The sequence below is a fragment of the Euprymna scolopes genome, chromosome 43 (assembly GCF_053919585.1).
Source record: "Euprymna scolopes isolate OS-2025 chromosome 43, ASM5391958v1, whole genome shotgun sequence".
NCBI classification, from domain to species: domain Eukaryota; kingdom Metazoa; phylum Mollusca; class Cephalopoda; order Sepiida; family Sepiolidae; genus Euprymna; species Euprymna scolopes.
Window position 1 is genome coordinate 54,137,924 of NC_136524.1, and position 17,994 is coordinate 54,155,917.

Consider the following 17,994-nt stretch of genomic DNA (forward strand, 5'->3'; position numbering starts at 1 on the left):
TCCCCTACATTGACCTAGGACCAATTACAGAACTGATAATACCTGTGCAAAGGCCAGCGTTTGATTAGTTTCACTTTATTTATATGAAAAAGACAAACAAAAAAAAACAACACAATGGGACAGCGGGAACTTTTTAAAACTTGATCAAAAAAAAAAAAAAAATGGAGACGATGTTCGTTTGCGAATCTGAGATATTATAATCTAGGAAGTATAACAAAACTTCTCCCGGAATCCAACCAGCGCAAGAATCCCGACACAAAAAGCTTTTCGTGGACATACACAAATGCGCACACCCATTTTGCCTTTTATATATTAGACTAGCAGCGGTACCCGGCATTACCTGGATGTTTGTAGATGTAAAAGAAAAAAAAAGTGTTAGTAGTCAGGCAGGCTTGAACCCGTGACGTGAAGACGGAAAAGAAAGCGAAAGAAAATGTGACATCTTATCGCTACGCAACGAAGCCATAGGAAGTGAAAAGCATTCAAATTTAGCGATGTCAATCAAAAAGTTGACTTGCTAAGTGAATGAGTTTACGCAGGTGCAGTTATGAAGGTTGACTGAAGGTCAGTTCAGTTTTCCGCCATTTTATTTATTTGTTTACCTATGATGTTTGGGAAAACCAGTTCCCCACAAAAAGGGAGTGTCCAAATGAATAGCAATTGTCTGATATGAGGGGTTTCCCCCACATTGATCGAAGCTAATTTCTTTCAAGACATCCTGGCATGAAAGGCCACTGATGGCTTTGCATTGGTGAGTTTCACTTTATTTATACGAAAAAAAAACAACAAACACGCAAGAGGATGGAATAGCGTGAATTTTATAAAAGTCCATGTAAATAAATATAGACACGACGTCCGTTCACAAATCGTAGATATTATGGTCTAGGGAGTATATAAAAAGTTGTAAAATATAGTAATCCTACCCCCCCCTCCCCCAAAAAAGCCTTTCTTGGACATACAAAAACACACGCGCCACTTTTGCCTTTTATATATATAGACTAGCAGGGATGCCCAGCAATCTGGAGGCATAAAAGAAAAAATTAGTTTTGGGAGGCAGGTAGGCTCAAACCCAAATGATAACTTACCGCGACTCTACGAAGGTTGAGAAATGAGAATAGTTGAAATTAAATGATTAAAAAGTTAAGTGACAGGTGCATTAATTTAATGAGGTCAAGGGGAATGAAATTACGTACTTAACTTTGGTTGCAAGCCAGTTTCTGCATGTTTGTTTGTTTCCCCAACATGTTTGGGAAAACCAACTCCCCATTAAAAGGGGAGTGTCCAAATGAATAGCAATTGTCTGATATGATGGGTTTTGGCCACATTGATCAAAGCTTTCTGGACATATACGGAAAAGCCAAACAAACACACGGAGAGTAAAAAATATCGTGAAAATAGCGTGTAAAAGTCGCTCAAATAAAAGATAGATGCGACCTCTTTTTGTAAATCGTAAATCTAGGAAGCATATAAAAATGAGTGACCTCCCTGAGTGCCCCTACCCTCCAAAAGCCTTTGCCAGATATACAAAAACTGTGCACACACTAACACACATTTTTTGCTTTTATTATAGACTAGTAGGAATACCCGGCGTTGCCCAGGTGTTTGGAGGTGTGTGTGTAGGGGGCAGGGGGTAAAGAATAAACGAAGTAATAACCTTGTTTAAACTTTTTAAAAAATCGGAAAAAACAAAACAAACAGCGAACAGACATAAAACTTCTTTTAAAAAATCGGATAAACAAAAACAAAAAAGGGAGAAAAAAAAATGAACATGTTTGGAAAAAACAAAAAAAACACAGCGAAAAAAAATAGTATAAAAATAGTATAAATAGCCTTGTTTCAATATTAAAAGTTTAAAAATCAAAAAAAAATATATATATATGATAACTGGGATTGACGCTGTTCGGAAAAAAAAAAGTTTTAAAAAAACAGCGAACGGATGTAAAACTTCTTTTAAAAAAATCGGATAAACAAAAACAAGGAACACAAAAAAAAAACACACGGCGAGAAGCGGAAAAAAATGGTATAAATAACCTTGTTTCAATAATAAAAGTTTAAAAATCAAAACCAGAATATATCTAATAACTCGGATTGAACCTGTAATCTTAAGATAACGAATTAATCCATTGCACTATGAACACGTGGACAAATCTAGGTCGGCTTTTATAATATTTAAACGAATTCAAGGTACAACGTCTTTCGCGACTGTTAACGCATGTGTAGACGCTATCTTGTCATGAAGATACAATTTTTTTTTCCACCCCTCCTTGTAGAAAAGGGTCTGGTTGCGGGTGAAGGAATAAATGCTATTGGCCAATTTTTCGATATTTGTCGGCCGAAGGTTCGAGCTTGAAAATGATACCTATCTCATGAAAATCCGTCGCCTCTGTCAAAAGTTTTTGCAAGACATACAAACACACACACATACATACATATGTACATGCATATACACACACACATTTTCGCTTTTATATATACAGACTAGAGGGGGTTCCTGGGTGATTGGAGGTGTGTGTGTAGAGGGGGTTTAACCCTGTTTAAATATTATAAAAAAACATGATGTTAAAAAAATTGGAAAAACCCAAACAAAACAAAACAGCGAACAAACGTAAAAAAAAAGGTGTAAAAATGTTTAGGTAGGAAGATAAGCTCGAACCCAAAGCATCGAGGCTAAGGCAGAAAAAAAGCCCGACACGTTACCCCTAGGCCAAAGAGACATACAAAATGATAAAATTAAACCTTTAAAAACACTTGCAGGTGGTTGAAACTAACATCAGTGTTTTTTAGGTCAAACATGACGTCATTGTCATAGTAGCAGGAGGAGAAAAAATGAAGGAACGATTTTTTCGGGCTCCCCCCTCTTTGTAGAAAAGCGTCCTGTTTAGGGTAAAGGAATTAATGTTTTTGGCTAATTTTTCGATATTTGTTGTCCAAGATGTTTAGTTTCAAAATGATGCAGAACTCGTGAAAATCCGTTACCTCTGTCAAAAGTTTTTACGGGACACACAAACACACGCACATTTTCGCTTTTATATATAGTCTAGCGTGGGTGCCTGGCATGTCTGGGTGTTTGGAGGTGTGTGTTTTGGGGAGGTAGATGAAAACAACAACAAAAAAAGTTTTGGTAAGTAAGTAGGATTGAACCAGAAGCCTTGAGGCGAAGTTGGAAAATAAAATGTGAAAAAACATGACACGTTAACCGCTCTGCCAGCAAGAATGAGATACTGAAAGAAGTTTGAATTTATTTAATTAAGAAGAGAATTGACAGGTGCCCGCACGGAAGTCGTAGATTTAATATTTTGTGCGAACGTTACGACGACGTAAGCAATAGCTATTCAGCAATTAACATTTTCTGCGGGACAGTTTTTAATGAGGTCAATAACCCGGTTTGTTTGTTTTTACCTAACTTTGAGGAAAAACAGCTCCTCTGTTTATTAGGGGAGTGTCTCGTCTCGAAATGAAAGCAACCATCTGATATGACGACGGTAAGCCGACATTGACCAAATGTTACATCGCTTTCTAGAGATCACTGGCCGTGGGCCAGTGATTCGAATCGAGTTTCGCTTTTTTTATACCAAAAAACGAAAGCAATATGCGGCGATCCCAAAATGTAGAATATTTAACATTTCAAAGTCGGGCAAATTAAATAGACGGGCAGCCCCTGTTCGTAACTCGTAGATATTATGATTTCGACGTGATATAAAAAGTTTTAAAAATGAGCGACAGCCTCAAGAAGCGGCCCAAAAAAATCCTTTTGTGGACATACAGAAAAAGTGAACATACATACATACACATATTTTCGCTTTTATATAATAGATATAGATAGACTAGTGGCGGTGCCCGGCATTGCCTGAGTGTTTGCAGGTGTGTGTGAAGAAAAAAAAAAGTTGTAGTCGGCAGTCAAGCTCAAAGCCTTAACATGAAAAAAGCCTTTGCTGGATATACAAGAACACACATGCCCGTTTTGTCTTTTATATATATAGATAAATGACTGCCTCATCTGCTATTTCGAAAACAATCTCAAAAAACGAAGGGAGATAACTCAATAATTCAAACTTGTGTGATTTTTGTCATAATGCCAATGAATTCCCATTACTTGTTTTAAAATGATTTTCTTTGTAATAATAAAACAACTTAATCAGTTTACTTGATTTTTGTAATATGATGTTTTCATTTTGGACAGGAACTTTAATATTGTTGGAAGCAAAGATTTTATATTTTTGATAATAATAGTTGTAGCTGTAAACTACCCTAACAGCATATGTACAAGTCTACATAATTTCAATAAGAACAGATCTGCTCCCCATCACCTCTAGTTTAATGTGGATACTCTCCTAGATACAACAGTGTAGTGATAGGAGCAATGTCTGTTATGTGTCCTCTGAATAACACCAAAAAAAAAAAAAAAAAACGGATTGTGAAAACTTTTTTTCAAGACAACTCTTATCGGCATATCAATTAGCATCTTACTATTAGAAGTACCAACCTTGAGGCTCATTAAAAATATCAAGGAAAAAAAAGCTTTTGGAATTCCGTTTTGTTTTTGTGTTGTTATTTTTTTTCCTTTTCTTTTTTCTTGCTAGATAATTTCTGTTGTGGCTTTGCATGCCAGTAATAATCAAGACAAACACAGTGGTCTAATTAACAAAAAGGTGTATTCACAAAAATGTAATGCAGAAATATGCATCATTATTCTGTGGCCATAACTGCCACGAATTGCACTATTTATTTCCTTCTTGCGGGGAAAATGTGACACAAGCTGGAGAGAATTAAGCCAACACCCCTAGCAAACCTAAAGGAATAACTCTGGCTTTTTCAAAATTGCCTAGACAACCCTGTCAGTATTCCCTGGTCAGTACGCCTCAGGTAATAAGCAATTATCTTACCACATCCCAAAAAAAGGAGAAATAAAGCTTGAGATGGTTGACCTCTTAGGTCTACTCATAACAAATTCCTTAGCCCACCAAATAAAAGGTCACTGAAATGACTCCGTTTCTACCAGGCTAATTCTCTGAATGAGGTTGTCAACTGGCATGTGTCTGCGACTATAGTCAAGTGGTAAATGAATGTAATGAATCACTGCCACAGCGTTTAGATGTAACCATATTTATTGTCTCTGGGTAAGTCCATTATTTCTGAGATAGGTAAATCAGCTTATCCCATAAGAGTTCCCAAATTAAATTTCAAAAAATGAAGTCATTCTACTGTTCTGTCTATCTCTGTTATACATTGAGAGATTAATTTGAGGGAGAGAGAACATTACTTTCAGAATATAAAAGAAATATTGCATAATGAAGATATATTTCCAGGCAGTGCTATTTGTTGCACCACATAGTCCACCACCCAATAACAAATGCTGACCTTAACGCTGTTTCCATGGTCTTCTTCACTTTCATCTTCTCTTCTGGCCATGTTGTCGTCTCTTACATTGGTGGCTACAGAGGGCATGCAATGGTTTACAAGTATAAAAAAAATTTTTTTTTAAAACACAGATTCTGCAAATATTAGTTGCACTCTGGGTGTGTGTGTGACACCATCGATCCTCTCCACGTTAAGATTCCCATTCCTGTCTTTTGCTGAGGCTGTGTTTGTCAGTTGTCATTAGTCATCTTGATCTATTCCAAGCTATAACTTGTTTTCTACTCCGGCAAACTGGAAAACTGTCCTCAACTGTCACAAACACGGGACTTGTCGTAAACTGTCACAAAACTTATTTCCACCTCTCAAATATCCTTGTAAACTAACCTTGAATATATTGATCTCTATTATTTGGTCCTTTGTTCCTGTTCACTGCCACACCTTGATTAACGATCCTATTTTAGTTTCCTTTTGTGTACCTTGATGAACAACTTCCTATACCTTTGTTCTACTGATAAACTTATTTCCTTTTTTAGTCCACTGACAAAGGAGGGATTGGATCTAGTAATTCACTTCCATTCATTTGTTTGCATTTTTCTCAATAACCACGCCATGGATTTTGTTGAAATTTTGCACAAACATTAGTCATGGTGAAAGTAAATTTTTTACCAGAACAGATTTTTCAAGGTAACTCTGGTTGCCGCCTTAGGGGGTCATTATAGGGGCAAAATTGCCCCCAAATTGTTCATCCCTTCATTTGTTCGTATTTTTCTCAATAATAATGCCTTGAATTTTTTAAAAATTTTGCACAAACATTAGTCATGGTAAAAGTAAATTTTTCACTTGTTGAGGGGACCCTGTATGCTCGGCTTGTTTGTTGTGTTGTAACATTTCTTTCCACTTTTTTTAATCCCTAACACTTGTTATAAACAAAACTGAGCGTATGGAAGCAAGAAATTGACAAACGAATGGGGTTAAGTTTAAACGTTTATTTAAGTTAACTGATTGTGAAAGATACTTCTGGCGTGTCAGGATGTTGGTGACGGCAGCGGCCTCTTGTTGTTAATAGAGCTGTGTTCACAACGCGGTTTATAGCAGTTGGCGGTGACGGCGATGACTACTTGTTGTTGATAACGCGAGCAGATTGCATTGCACACATTAGCCCCGGTGTTGAGAATATTAACGTTTTTATAATGGTGGCACGGACGTAGTTGAAGACAAAGGGCAAATTTAAATTAGCTTGCATTTTGCTTTTTTTAATTGTGTTTGTTTATTGTGTCGTAATGCGTTGTAGGGAATCGTCTGTTTGGTGTATGTATGCATGTGTTATATCAATTTAAAGCTGAAAAAATTGTGAATGTAACCTAGTTGGTGTTGAATTGTTGATATGTTTTGCGTAATATTTATTTGCATTAATATGCTGTCTAATTTGCGTTTGCGTTTTACATTTTGGTTTTCTCTTGTGCATCCTTATCTGGCGGTTTTCTTGGTTGAAGTGATGTGCGAGCTATTCTATTGATGTGTGTATGTGAGAGAATGGGCTTTGAAATTGTTGTGTGTATTTATTGAGTTCATTTGTATTGCATCGACGAACGTCTTTATCTTAGCGTCATCATTATTGACTGTCGCAGCTGCTGCTGCTTTCTGGATTAATCATAAATATGAAGGGATATGTGATATAACACACTTTTTTTGAAGTGGGATTGGGGGGAGTATGTCAATACTGTGTGACACCATCGACCCTCTACACGATAAGTACTAGATCAACTAAGTATAGTATACTACAATTAAATTTATTATAGAATATATTTAAATTGTTACATTTCAGTTTTAGGAATTGTTTTGTTTTTAATAAGCAGGTTTAGAATTTTTTTTTTTTTTAAATGCAATGCTATGTTCTTTAGAAATTAAAATACTTAAGAGAAAGAGGGATAAGTATCTAGGTAGAGATAAGTTCGAAAGTCAATTTCTAAAAGCTGTCCAATACATGTCATCATATAAAACAGGTGTTCATGACTTTAATGCAATGTTATTTTACTTTATTAGAGTTTAAAAGTATTTTTCAATAATTTGCAGTAACCGCAGAAGTACAGGGTCAGTACCGTCTCCCTCATCTACATCATCCACATCATCCACAAATGCCCCAAACAGTAATTCAAGCCCAACATTAGCTCCAGGTAAGTCATCTTACTCTATTTTTTTTACATAAACTTTAACTCATTCTATTACATATCTTTCTTTCCGTTCGATGGACGAAGGTAAGTAGTAGTCTTTGTTTTGTTTCTCATATATTATCTCCTCTCCCCTCTTTGGTTTTCATACATAAAGTAAATTTCACAGTGTATAAGGATTATTTGATACTGGAGATATTCATAATTGTACCCTGTTTCCAAAAGAGGGGAGATATAACATATGAGAAATATTTGGAATCAAGTCTCCCCTTGCTGTTATTTTAGATGATTTGAAAAACAAAAATCTGAAATTCTAAGTTCATTTTAAATCATACCTTAACACCTTTGTAGTATTTTTATTCTTATTCTAATGTTTTTACTAATCTATAAGCGATATTTATTCCTTGCTGTTATTTTAGATCATCTGAAACTATAGCAACAAGTTTTAATCTCCTCTCCATCAAGACCAGACGTTTTGGTGATTTATATATATATACATACATATATATATATATATATATATATATATATATATATATATAAGCGAAAATGTATGTGTGTTTGTATCTATGTATGTTTGTGTGTCTGCTAAAAGCTTTTGACAGACACAACAAAAAATTCACAAACTTGGTCTCATATGAAAGCCCCACCTTCCGGACGACAAATATCGAAAAATTGGCCCAAAGTGACCATCAGAAGTGCGTCAACTGATCGATTTTCTGCAGGGGGAAGGCCCCCCAAAAAAGTGACATTTTAATGTTAAACATTACATATTTTTAAATCGATTTATAAATTCCCAAAAAAATACTGGTGCTACCAGATCAGGCTGTCTACTGACTTCCTGAGATGAAACGCACCTACATAGATGTCTTTGTTTTTTTATTCCCTTTTGCAAAACTTAGTCATGTTCTGCGAAAACAAAAACAAAAACAACATTCTCCTCCCCCTCCCCTCCCTCGTTTTCTTTTTCCTTCACCTCCTCACCTTTTTTTTTTTTTTTTTTTTTTTTTTTTTTTTTTTTGCCTAGTTGGTAGGGCGATAGAACATACCAACTGCCCCCCTGCAGAGGGTAAAAATCCTTCAATGGGACCACCAGTTGACCGTTGGTGGCAACCCGTAATGCATTAAGAACGGGATCCTGGTGGTTGAGTGGAACATGCCTAGGAAATAATAACATGATACTACAACACACCACTTTGGCCCTTACTAGGCTAGACGGGAGGTTGGATAGGCCCGATCCAATCAATCGGTTGGTCATGACAAGCACTAATTCAGACAATCCAAACAAAAACACACTAACACTCAACATAAACAATAAACTGAATTAATAAGCGATGGCTGAAGGGTCAATCAAGCTGGGAAAAAGGTAACCATCAGGAATAATAAAAATACAGGGAAATCCCATACTTGGGTGGGCATAACCATATATTGTGAATGCTTGGAAACCTCCCCACGTTTGAGTATACCAGCTATGTAGCCCTGGAGAACCGAGGCGAATGGGATTTACCCCCTCATAGTTCTTCCCCATAAGGGGCTCCGAGGAGGGTGGGGAGCATGGCTGATGAATTTTTCAAAAATTATTATGAATACCAAAAAATCCAAGAGACCACACACAGAAATTGACTCTGACAGCGACAATGAAGATACAAACTTTCCAAGATTCATCGTGCTAGAAGCAACGTCTAATATACCGTTAACTAAAATGTCACCCTTCATTATCCAAAAGGTAATATCAAGCAAAATAACACCTAAAAATGTCAAAAAATTAAGGAATGGTACCATATTGGTAGAAGTACTAAATAAAAAACAGGCCAAAACTCTACTTCAACTACAAAAATTGCATGAAACAAACATCAAAGCTTATCCACACCAAACACTAAACTACTCCAAAGGAGTCATAAAAAACCAGGAAATCTCCGTCTGCACAACAGAAGAAATCAAAACAGAACTAAAAAACCAAGGGGTCACAGATGTAAAAAGAATCACATTTAAAAAAAAAGGAGAGGTAATATATACAAACACTTATATATTAACATTCAATTATCCTCAAATACCAGAGACCATCAATATAGGTTATGAAAGAACGAAAATAGAACAATACATCCCAAAACCTTTACAATGCTACAACTGCCAAAAGTTTGGACATAATAAAGACCAATGTCTAAGATTCTTCACATGTGGAAACTGCAGTGAAAAAAACCCAGACCACGATGAAGAAGACTGTCCAAATAAAACCAAATGCACAAACTGTCAAGAAGAGCACCACTCTCACTCAAAACAGTGCAAAATATATAATCAAGAGAAGGAAATAATAACAATCAAATATCAAAAAAATATAACCTTCCAAGAAGCCTGCAAAGAAGTCACAAATCGCACCAAAAACTCATATGCCACAATAACCCAACAAGCAAACAAAATGTACAACTACAATGAACTAAACCTTGCTCCAGAAATTGCAAACCTAGCAAAAGAACTAAAGAACATACTTGAAGAATTAAAATCTTTTTTATCAGAACTGAAAATAAACTCCAACAGCCAAATAAAAGTCAGAAACGAACAACCCAGTATAAAAGAAAACGAAACAAAGGAAATCAGAAAAACTTCCATCAATATTGAGGAATCAATCCCTAAAGAAATGAAACCTCCTCAATTATCAAAACGTGAAAGATCCAAGTCACAAACAAGGACAAAAACAGATGTTAAAAATAAACACACAACAACAGAAAAAATGGAAATAGAACAGAACAACAAAAAAACTACCCCCCAAAAACAAAATGACAAACAAAAAACAGAATTAGTATTAATTGAAAATGAAAATAAATTTGAACTAGTTGAAACTGATAGCCAAAAAAGACAGTCAAGACAAAGTAAATCTAAAAGTCCCAGACCAAAACCCAAAAAAAGCCTCTCACCAGAAACAAGAAACAGACCATCCACTTCCAAAAGAAACACCCAAACTAACATCGAAACTATGGACGTAGACATAAACACCAACAGTCCAAAACCAAAAGAAAATATAAACCATGACTAACAAAATCCTACAGTGGAACATAAGAGGATTAAAAATTAATATCGAAGAAATGCAAATACTTATCAAATCCTTATGTCCTGCAATAATTTGCCTACAGGAAACACACTTAAAAGAAAATGACAAAATTAACATAAAACACTACTCAATATACAACCACATAAACAAATTATCATGCAAAGCCACCGGTGGATCATCAATACTGATAAACGAAAACATTCCACACAGCAAAGTGAACTTAAAAACAAATATGCAAGCTGTTGCAATAACTGCAACACTACACAAAACAATAACCCTATGCTCACTCTATATACCACCAAATGAAACAATAAACGAAACTGAATTAAACAATATAATCAAACAACTACCTAAACCTTTTCTACTGTTGGGAGACTTCAATAGTCATAATATATGGTGGGGCAGTAAAAAAAACAACAAAAGAGGCCAAACCATAGAAAAAATAATTAACCAAAACGATCTATGCCTACTCAACAACAAAGAGAATACATATATGCACCCACCAACGGGAACCCTATCAGCAATCGATATAACACTATGTGACCCAACTATATACATGGATTATAGCTGGAGAACACATAAGGATGCATGCGGAAGTGACCACTTCCCAATCATAATAGAAAACGAGAATCCCAAGCCAGAAGACAAAACACCCCGCTGGAATTTACAAAAGGCAAATTGGGAAAATTTCCAAAATACATGTCAATACAGATTAATACCTGAAGCGAATCCTGACTTAGAACACATCACATATTTCAGCAACACCCTACTCACAATAGCCGAGGAGAACATACCAAAAAGTTCCACTACTACAAAATATAACAAACCCTGGTACAATAAAGAATGCAAAGAAGCTATAAGAGCCAGACGTGCAAACCTAAGGAAATTTAAAAACAGTCCAACGAAAGAAAATTTGGACACCTATAAAAACAGCAAAGCCAAAGCACGGAAAACTATCAAAGAATCAAAACGGAACTCGTGGAAAGATTATGTAACAAAAATTAATCAAAACACAAAACCCAAAAAAGTATGGGAGATGGTCAGAAAAATAGCAGGAAAAAATACAAAGAACCCTATTAAACACCTTATATGCGACAACACAAAGATTACCGACAAACAAAATATCGCAAATAAATTAGCAGAACAATTCTCAATGAACTCATCATCAAAAAACCAAAATAAAAAATTCCAAGCTATAAAGAAAAATGAAGAAAAAATAAAAATAAACTTCAAATCAAAAAATGAAGAAAACTACAATCAATTATTCAACAGTGCAGAACTAGAGGAGGCAATAAACAAATCTCCCGATACAGCAGTCGGCCCCGACGAGATCCATTATCAATTCCTCAAAAAACTACCAAAACCATCACTGGACTACTTATTACAAATTTACAATGAGATATGGATAACTAACAACATTCCAAAAAACTGGAAGCAGGCAACAGTAATCCCAATACCCAAACCAAAAAAAGACCATACAAACCCAACAAACTACCGACCCATTGCACTAACTAGTTGTTTGTGCAAAACTTTTGAAAGAATGATTAACGAAAGATTAAATTGGTACTTGGAAAGCAAAAATCTAATTACAGAAAGCCAGTCGGGTTTCAGGAAAAATAGAAGCCCCACCGATCACTTAATAAAACTGGAAACACGCATAAGAGAAGCATTTGCAAAAAAAGAACATCTAATAGCAATTTTTTTTGACATGCAAAAGGCGTATGACACCGCTTGGAAATACGGAATCCAAAAAGACCTGTATGAACTAGGACTTAGGGGTAGAATGCCAGAAATTATCAGAAATTTCTTAACAAATAGAAACTTCCAAGTACGGATGGACAACACTTATTCAGTCCAAAAAGATCAAGAAATGGGGGTCCCCCAAGGCAGTATCCTGTCTGTCACCCTCTTCAACATTAAAATAAACAATATCATAAAAAACATAGACCCAGGAATTGAAAATGCCCTATACGTGGACGACCTACTTATATACTACCAATCTAAATATATACAAACAGCCGAACGCAAACTACAACTCTGTCTGAATAAAATAAACAAATGGGCCATAGAAAATGGATTTACATTCTCAGAGGAAAAAACTAAATGCATCCACTTTTGCAAATTACGAAAATTCCACCACGACCCCAACCTGAAACTGGATAACAAGAACATCCCACTTACCGACCAACATAAATATTTAGGTATTATATTTGATAAAAAATTGAACTTTATACCGCATATAAAATATTTAAAAGCAAAATGCCAAAAGACAATGCAATTGATCAAAGTCCTAGCACACACCGATTGGGGTGCAGACAAAGTCACATTATTAAAATTATACCAAACTCTAATCAGATCTAAAATGGACTATGGATGCTTCATCTATGGAGCAGCAAGGAAGTCCTACATAAAAGAACTAAATACAATCCACCATCAAGGATTAAGATTAGCCTTGGGAGCATTTAGAACCTCTCCAGTAGAAAGCCTCTATATAGAGGCCCACGAGCCTCCACTGATTCTAAGACGACAGAAGTTAGCGCTACAATATTACCTAAAGCTGGTATCAAGTCCAACAAATCCTGCATATCAATGTACCCTTCACCCACAATACACACATCTCTTCAACAAGAAAGAAGATATCAAGCCCTACAGCCTCCGGATAAAAAACCTTCTCACAGAAGCCCAAATGGACATTACAAAAATACATAAATATAACAAATCAAAAACTCCACCCTGGATGATCAAACAACCACACATAATATTAAAATTAAATAAATATCCCAAAACGAAAACCCACCCATCAACCTTCCATGAAGAACTACTTATCATCCAGAATACATACAAAGAATATACACAAATTTACACTGACGGATCAAAAGATGGAGATAAAGTAGGATGCGCAGCCATCCACAAAAAAATAAAACTAAAGAAAAGGCTCCCAAACGAATCTTCTATTTTCAGCGCAGAAGCAACAGCCATAGATTTGGCACTGAATATAATAACCAATGATGACCATCAAAAATATATCATATTTACTGACTCACTTTCAATACTCATATCTCTAAAAGAAAAAAAAATGACAAACCCACTTATTACAAAATTGCTAAACAAAATAGATGCCATAACCATGAAAAAAAACATTATCTTTTGCTGGATACCAAGCCATATCGGCATATACATGAATGAACAAGCAGATAAGGCAGCAAAGGAAACTCTGCAACAAAACCACATAAGTGGAAAAATCCCCTATACAGACCTAAAGACTAAAATAAACACATTTTTGAAGAGAAAATGGCAAGAAAACTGGAGCTCATGCACCAAAAACAAACTATTCCAAATAACACCAAATATTGGAACGAGAGACACCAAAAAGTTAACAAGAAAGGAAGAGGTAGTAATGACCAGACTGCGAATAGGTCACACTCACATCACCCACTCACATCTACTAAAAGGGGAGGAGACACCAAACTGTATAACGTGTCAAGAACCCTACACAATACACCATATACTGACAAACTGCATTGACCTTGAACAAATCCGAACAAAGTATTACCAAGAAAAAAATCTGAAAACAATATTAAACAAGATTGATCCCCAAAAAATTATCAATTTTCTGAAAGAAACTAAAATATACTCAAAAATATAAGGAAAGACCCCCCCCCCCCACAAAAAAAAAAAAAAAAACCTTAAGAAGAACAAACCAATATTTAACACAACATAACGAACCTTTCGGCATTAAATGACCCCAAAGTGGTTGATATGCCGTAAAACAAAACAAACAAACAAACAAACCCAAAAAAATACGGCCGCCAACTCTTCTACATAAAGTATACACGCGGCCGTTTATTTTGGGTCAACTTGTATTTAAAACCCGCTGAGTCATGTCACGTGATCTTGATGTCAGCAAGGTGTAATGGCAGTCTGAATTTAAAAACAGTGTTGTTATCGGTAAAAAAAAAAAATTTGACCCTCACACAAGCTAAACTATGAACTTCTACGCTATGACAACGTTACCAAAGTTATTAGCACGTTAGAAATAGTTAGATACGATAGTTAAACGAAAAATAACAAGCCAAAAATGTGAAGTAAAAAAAAAAAATACGCTTACAAAAAATATTAACAATCAAAGTTTTTACAAAAAAAACTGCCAGACGCCATTTTCTTTTTTAGTAACACTCTTTAGAGTAAGGAAGACGAAGTGAGAGAGAGAGAGAGAGACACATACACAAATGCAAACAGAGAGAGACAGATAGAGAGAGATGTCTAGACAGGAAATGAAATACGTAATTTAATAAACGCTACACGCTGAATCATAAAAAATATGAAGTAAAACAAAAAATAATACGCTTAAAAAATTATTAACGATCGATGTTTTTAGCATTACTTCATATTCTTTTTTTTTATCACTCTTTAGAGTAAGGAAGACGAAGAGAGACAGACAGATGGAGAGAGAGATAGAGAGAGAGAGACACACACACACAACAACAACAGATAGAGAGAGGAGAGAGAGATGTCTAGACAGGAACTGTGTTTTAAAATGTAAACTAATAAGAGTGATTGTATTTGTTTTTCGAGTAACGTTTGTTTCTACGAAAGATGAGACCGCTGGAATTCTAAGAACATATACAACACTTTGATCTTAGCCAAATCTGGAGGAAGTGAAAACTAAAAATAATGATCCCACGATGACCTCATTTAGCGTTTTCCTGTCAATCAAACTTCATTTAGCTTTATAAGCTTTAACTTTACACGCTAATCAATTACTCTCACTCACGGTCGAGACCATTAAGTACTTGGCATTGGTTTCCACCTCCACGTCAAAGCTTCCGGGTTCAATCCCTCCTCCCGACTAAACATATTTTTTTATTACTTCGCTTATTCTTTAGTTTACCCCCCCCCCCCCCATACACAGGTTTATTTATGCCATTTTTTTTTTTTTTTTTTTTTTTTTTTTGGTTTTGGGTTTTTTTTTTTTTTTTTTTTTTTTTTTTACATCGTCTTTTTTATAATATTTAAGCAGTATTATTAATTATCCCCCCCCCTCCCCCCATACACACACACCTACAAACACCCAGGCAACGCCGGGTACCCCCCCCCCCCCCGCTAGTATATATATATAAGCAAAAATGTGTGTTTGTGTGTCCGCTAAAAACTTTCAACAGACGGAACAAAAATTCACAAACTTGGTATCATATTGAAGCTCCATCCTTCGCCCAAAAAATATCGAAAAATTGGCCAAAAACTTTCATTTTTTTCACCCCGAAATCGACAATTTCCGACATGGGGGGGGGTCAACAAAAACGGTCCTTTCGTGACGACGACCGGTTCTACGCATACGTCAGATGACGTCATGACCTGATTTACTTTAAATAGTTGAAACTGCCTAAATTTCATGTACGTCGCGTTAGGTCAGTTGGTTAGCGCGTTGGTTCATTATCTAAACATTTTAGGTTCGAATCGTGATGTGAGATGTCTTCTTTTTTTTTTTCCGATTTTTTAAATTTAAATATTGAACCAGTGTTATTTAAGCCATTTTTCACGTAACGTTCGTTTTTCTGTTTTTTTTTTTTACTTTACTTATCCACCCCTGACCACACACCCAAAAACAGCCGGGTACCCACTGATTTTTTTTATTTTTATATCGAAACAGGCTTATTTAAGCCATTTTTCATGTGTTCGTTTTTCTGTTTTCATTTTACGTTAGTTTTTTTTTTTTTGTGTTTTTTTTTTTTCAATGTTTCGATTTTATTTTCAAACTTCGCCTCAGGGCTCCGGGTTCGATCCTCTCCCCCCACCACCCACCCCCGGTTTCTTTTTTATTTAACAGCACACACACCTCCAAACACCCGGGCAATGCCGTGTGTGTATGTATGTATGTTCGCTTTTTGTGTATGCCTGCTAAAAGCTTTTTTCCAAGAAGTGATCGGTCGGCTCACTCCTTCTATAAACTTTTTATATCACGTCTAAATGATAATATCTAAGAGTTACGAACAGGGGTCGTGTGTGTATTTAATTTGCCCGACTTTTACCATCTCGCCGCTTCGAAAAGCGAATGATCTGGCTTGCAGCGCAAAACTAGGTCAGACACCACACCACTTCCTCGCACCTGTTTATTTCGCTTCATAAACATTCACTTAACGCGTTTATCAGTTCCTTTCCCTTGTGGTCGAGAGGGTTAGGTGTCTGGCTTTTTTTCTCTTTCGTTTCCACCTTCATGTCCAGGCTTCGGGGTTTAATCCTACCTTCCCACCAAAACTTTTTTTTTCTTTTACACCTTCAAACACCCCCCTCCCCGCTAGTATATATATATATATGATACTTCATAAGATATGACCAATTTATTTATTATGATTTTAATATTTTTTCTCCTTTATTGATTGTTTTAACAAACTAAAAAAATAAAATTGACATATTTATATAACAGATAGACTTTTACAACCTTTGATATTGTCTCATCTTTTACACTTTCAAACAAGATAATAATTTTTATATTTTTTTCCTTCATGCTTTTTAATTTTTTCAATTTTTCCAATTTTAGGAAGTCCATCAACCCGAATAACAGATCGCCCTCATAGATGTCAGGTTAATAATAGTCAAACAGAAAGGTGAGATTTTATTGCGTTTTTAGAAATCCAAATTGTCAGAGATGGAGACTTTGATTTGTCTTGGTGAGTGCTAGTGTGATTTTAAGAGTTCTGAGTGGATGGACTAGGTTCAGCAAACTTCTGACATTGCTAACCAGCAGAGCATCACCACTGTCAACCAAAGAGAAGAGTCTAAGAGCATTTGTAAGCAATGTAATTATAAAAAAGCTGGACACTCAGGGTTACATGGCAAGAAATTATATGCGAATAATACAGTGATTGTGTCAGGTGAGTTAACGACAAGCTTAGATCTGATGACCTCAAAGAAAGATAAGATTTTTACGACATGCCCTGTATTTAAGAATTCAGTTGATCGCTCATCCCCCTCTCAGTACAGGCCAATAAGTCTCCTGTGCGTCATGAGTAAGTTGCTGGAATCTGTTAGATACAGAAGTAATCAACCATCTCAACAAAAATAACCTTCTTAGTGACACTCAATATGGTTTCCGTTCTGCTAGATCTACGGCAGATGTGCTTACAGTTATATCTCATAGGATTAGCAAATCTCTCGACGGAGGCAACCTTTCTAGGGCAATTGCTCTTGACATATCTAAGGCCTTTGATAGGGTATGGCATAAAGGTTTACTTCATAAGATCTCTAGCTATGGTATTGCTGGAAATGTCTTCTCAATTATTAAATCATTTCTTTCTGATAGGTTCATAAGAGTAGTAGTTGAGGGGCAAAAATCAGAAGCTCACAGTATTAATGCCGGTGTCCCTCAGGGGTCTATCCTGGGCCCAACTCTTTTCCTGATCTACATTAATGATCTTCCAAATC

The 17,994-nt window shown here is 35.8% G+C and overlaps 1 protein-coding gene across 2 annotated transcripts in view; it reads left to right on the plus strand.

Moving 5' to 3' along the window:
* Window positions 1–17,994, plus strand: part of LOC145268350 (serine/threonine-protein phosphatase 4 regulatory subunit 4-like) — a 295,902-nt gene that overhangs the window by 271,162 nt on the left and 6,746 nt on the right. For both annotated transcript variants that reach the window (XM_080123870.1, XM_080123872.1), the window contains 2 exons: window positions 7,432–7,532; window positions 17,111–17,177. In XM_080123870.1, the coding sequence (XP_079979996.1) occupies window positions 7,432–7,532; window positions 17,111–17,177 (168 nt within the window). The remainder of the gene's footprint in view (window positions 1–7,431; window positions 7,533–17,110; window positions 17,178–17,994) is intronic.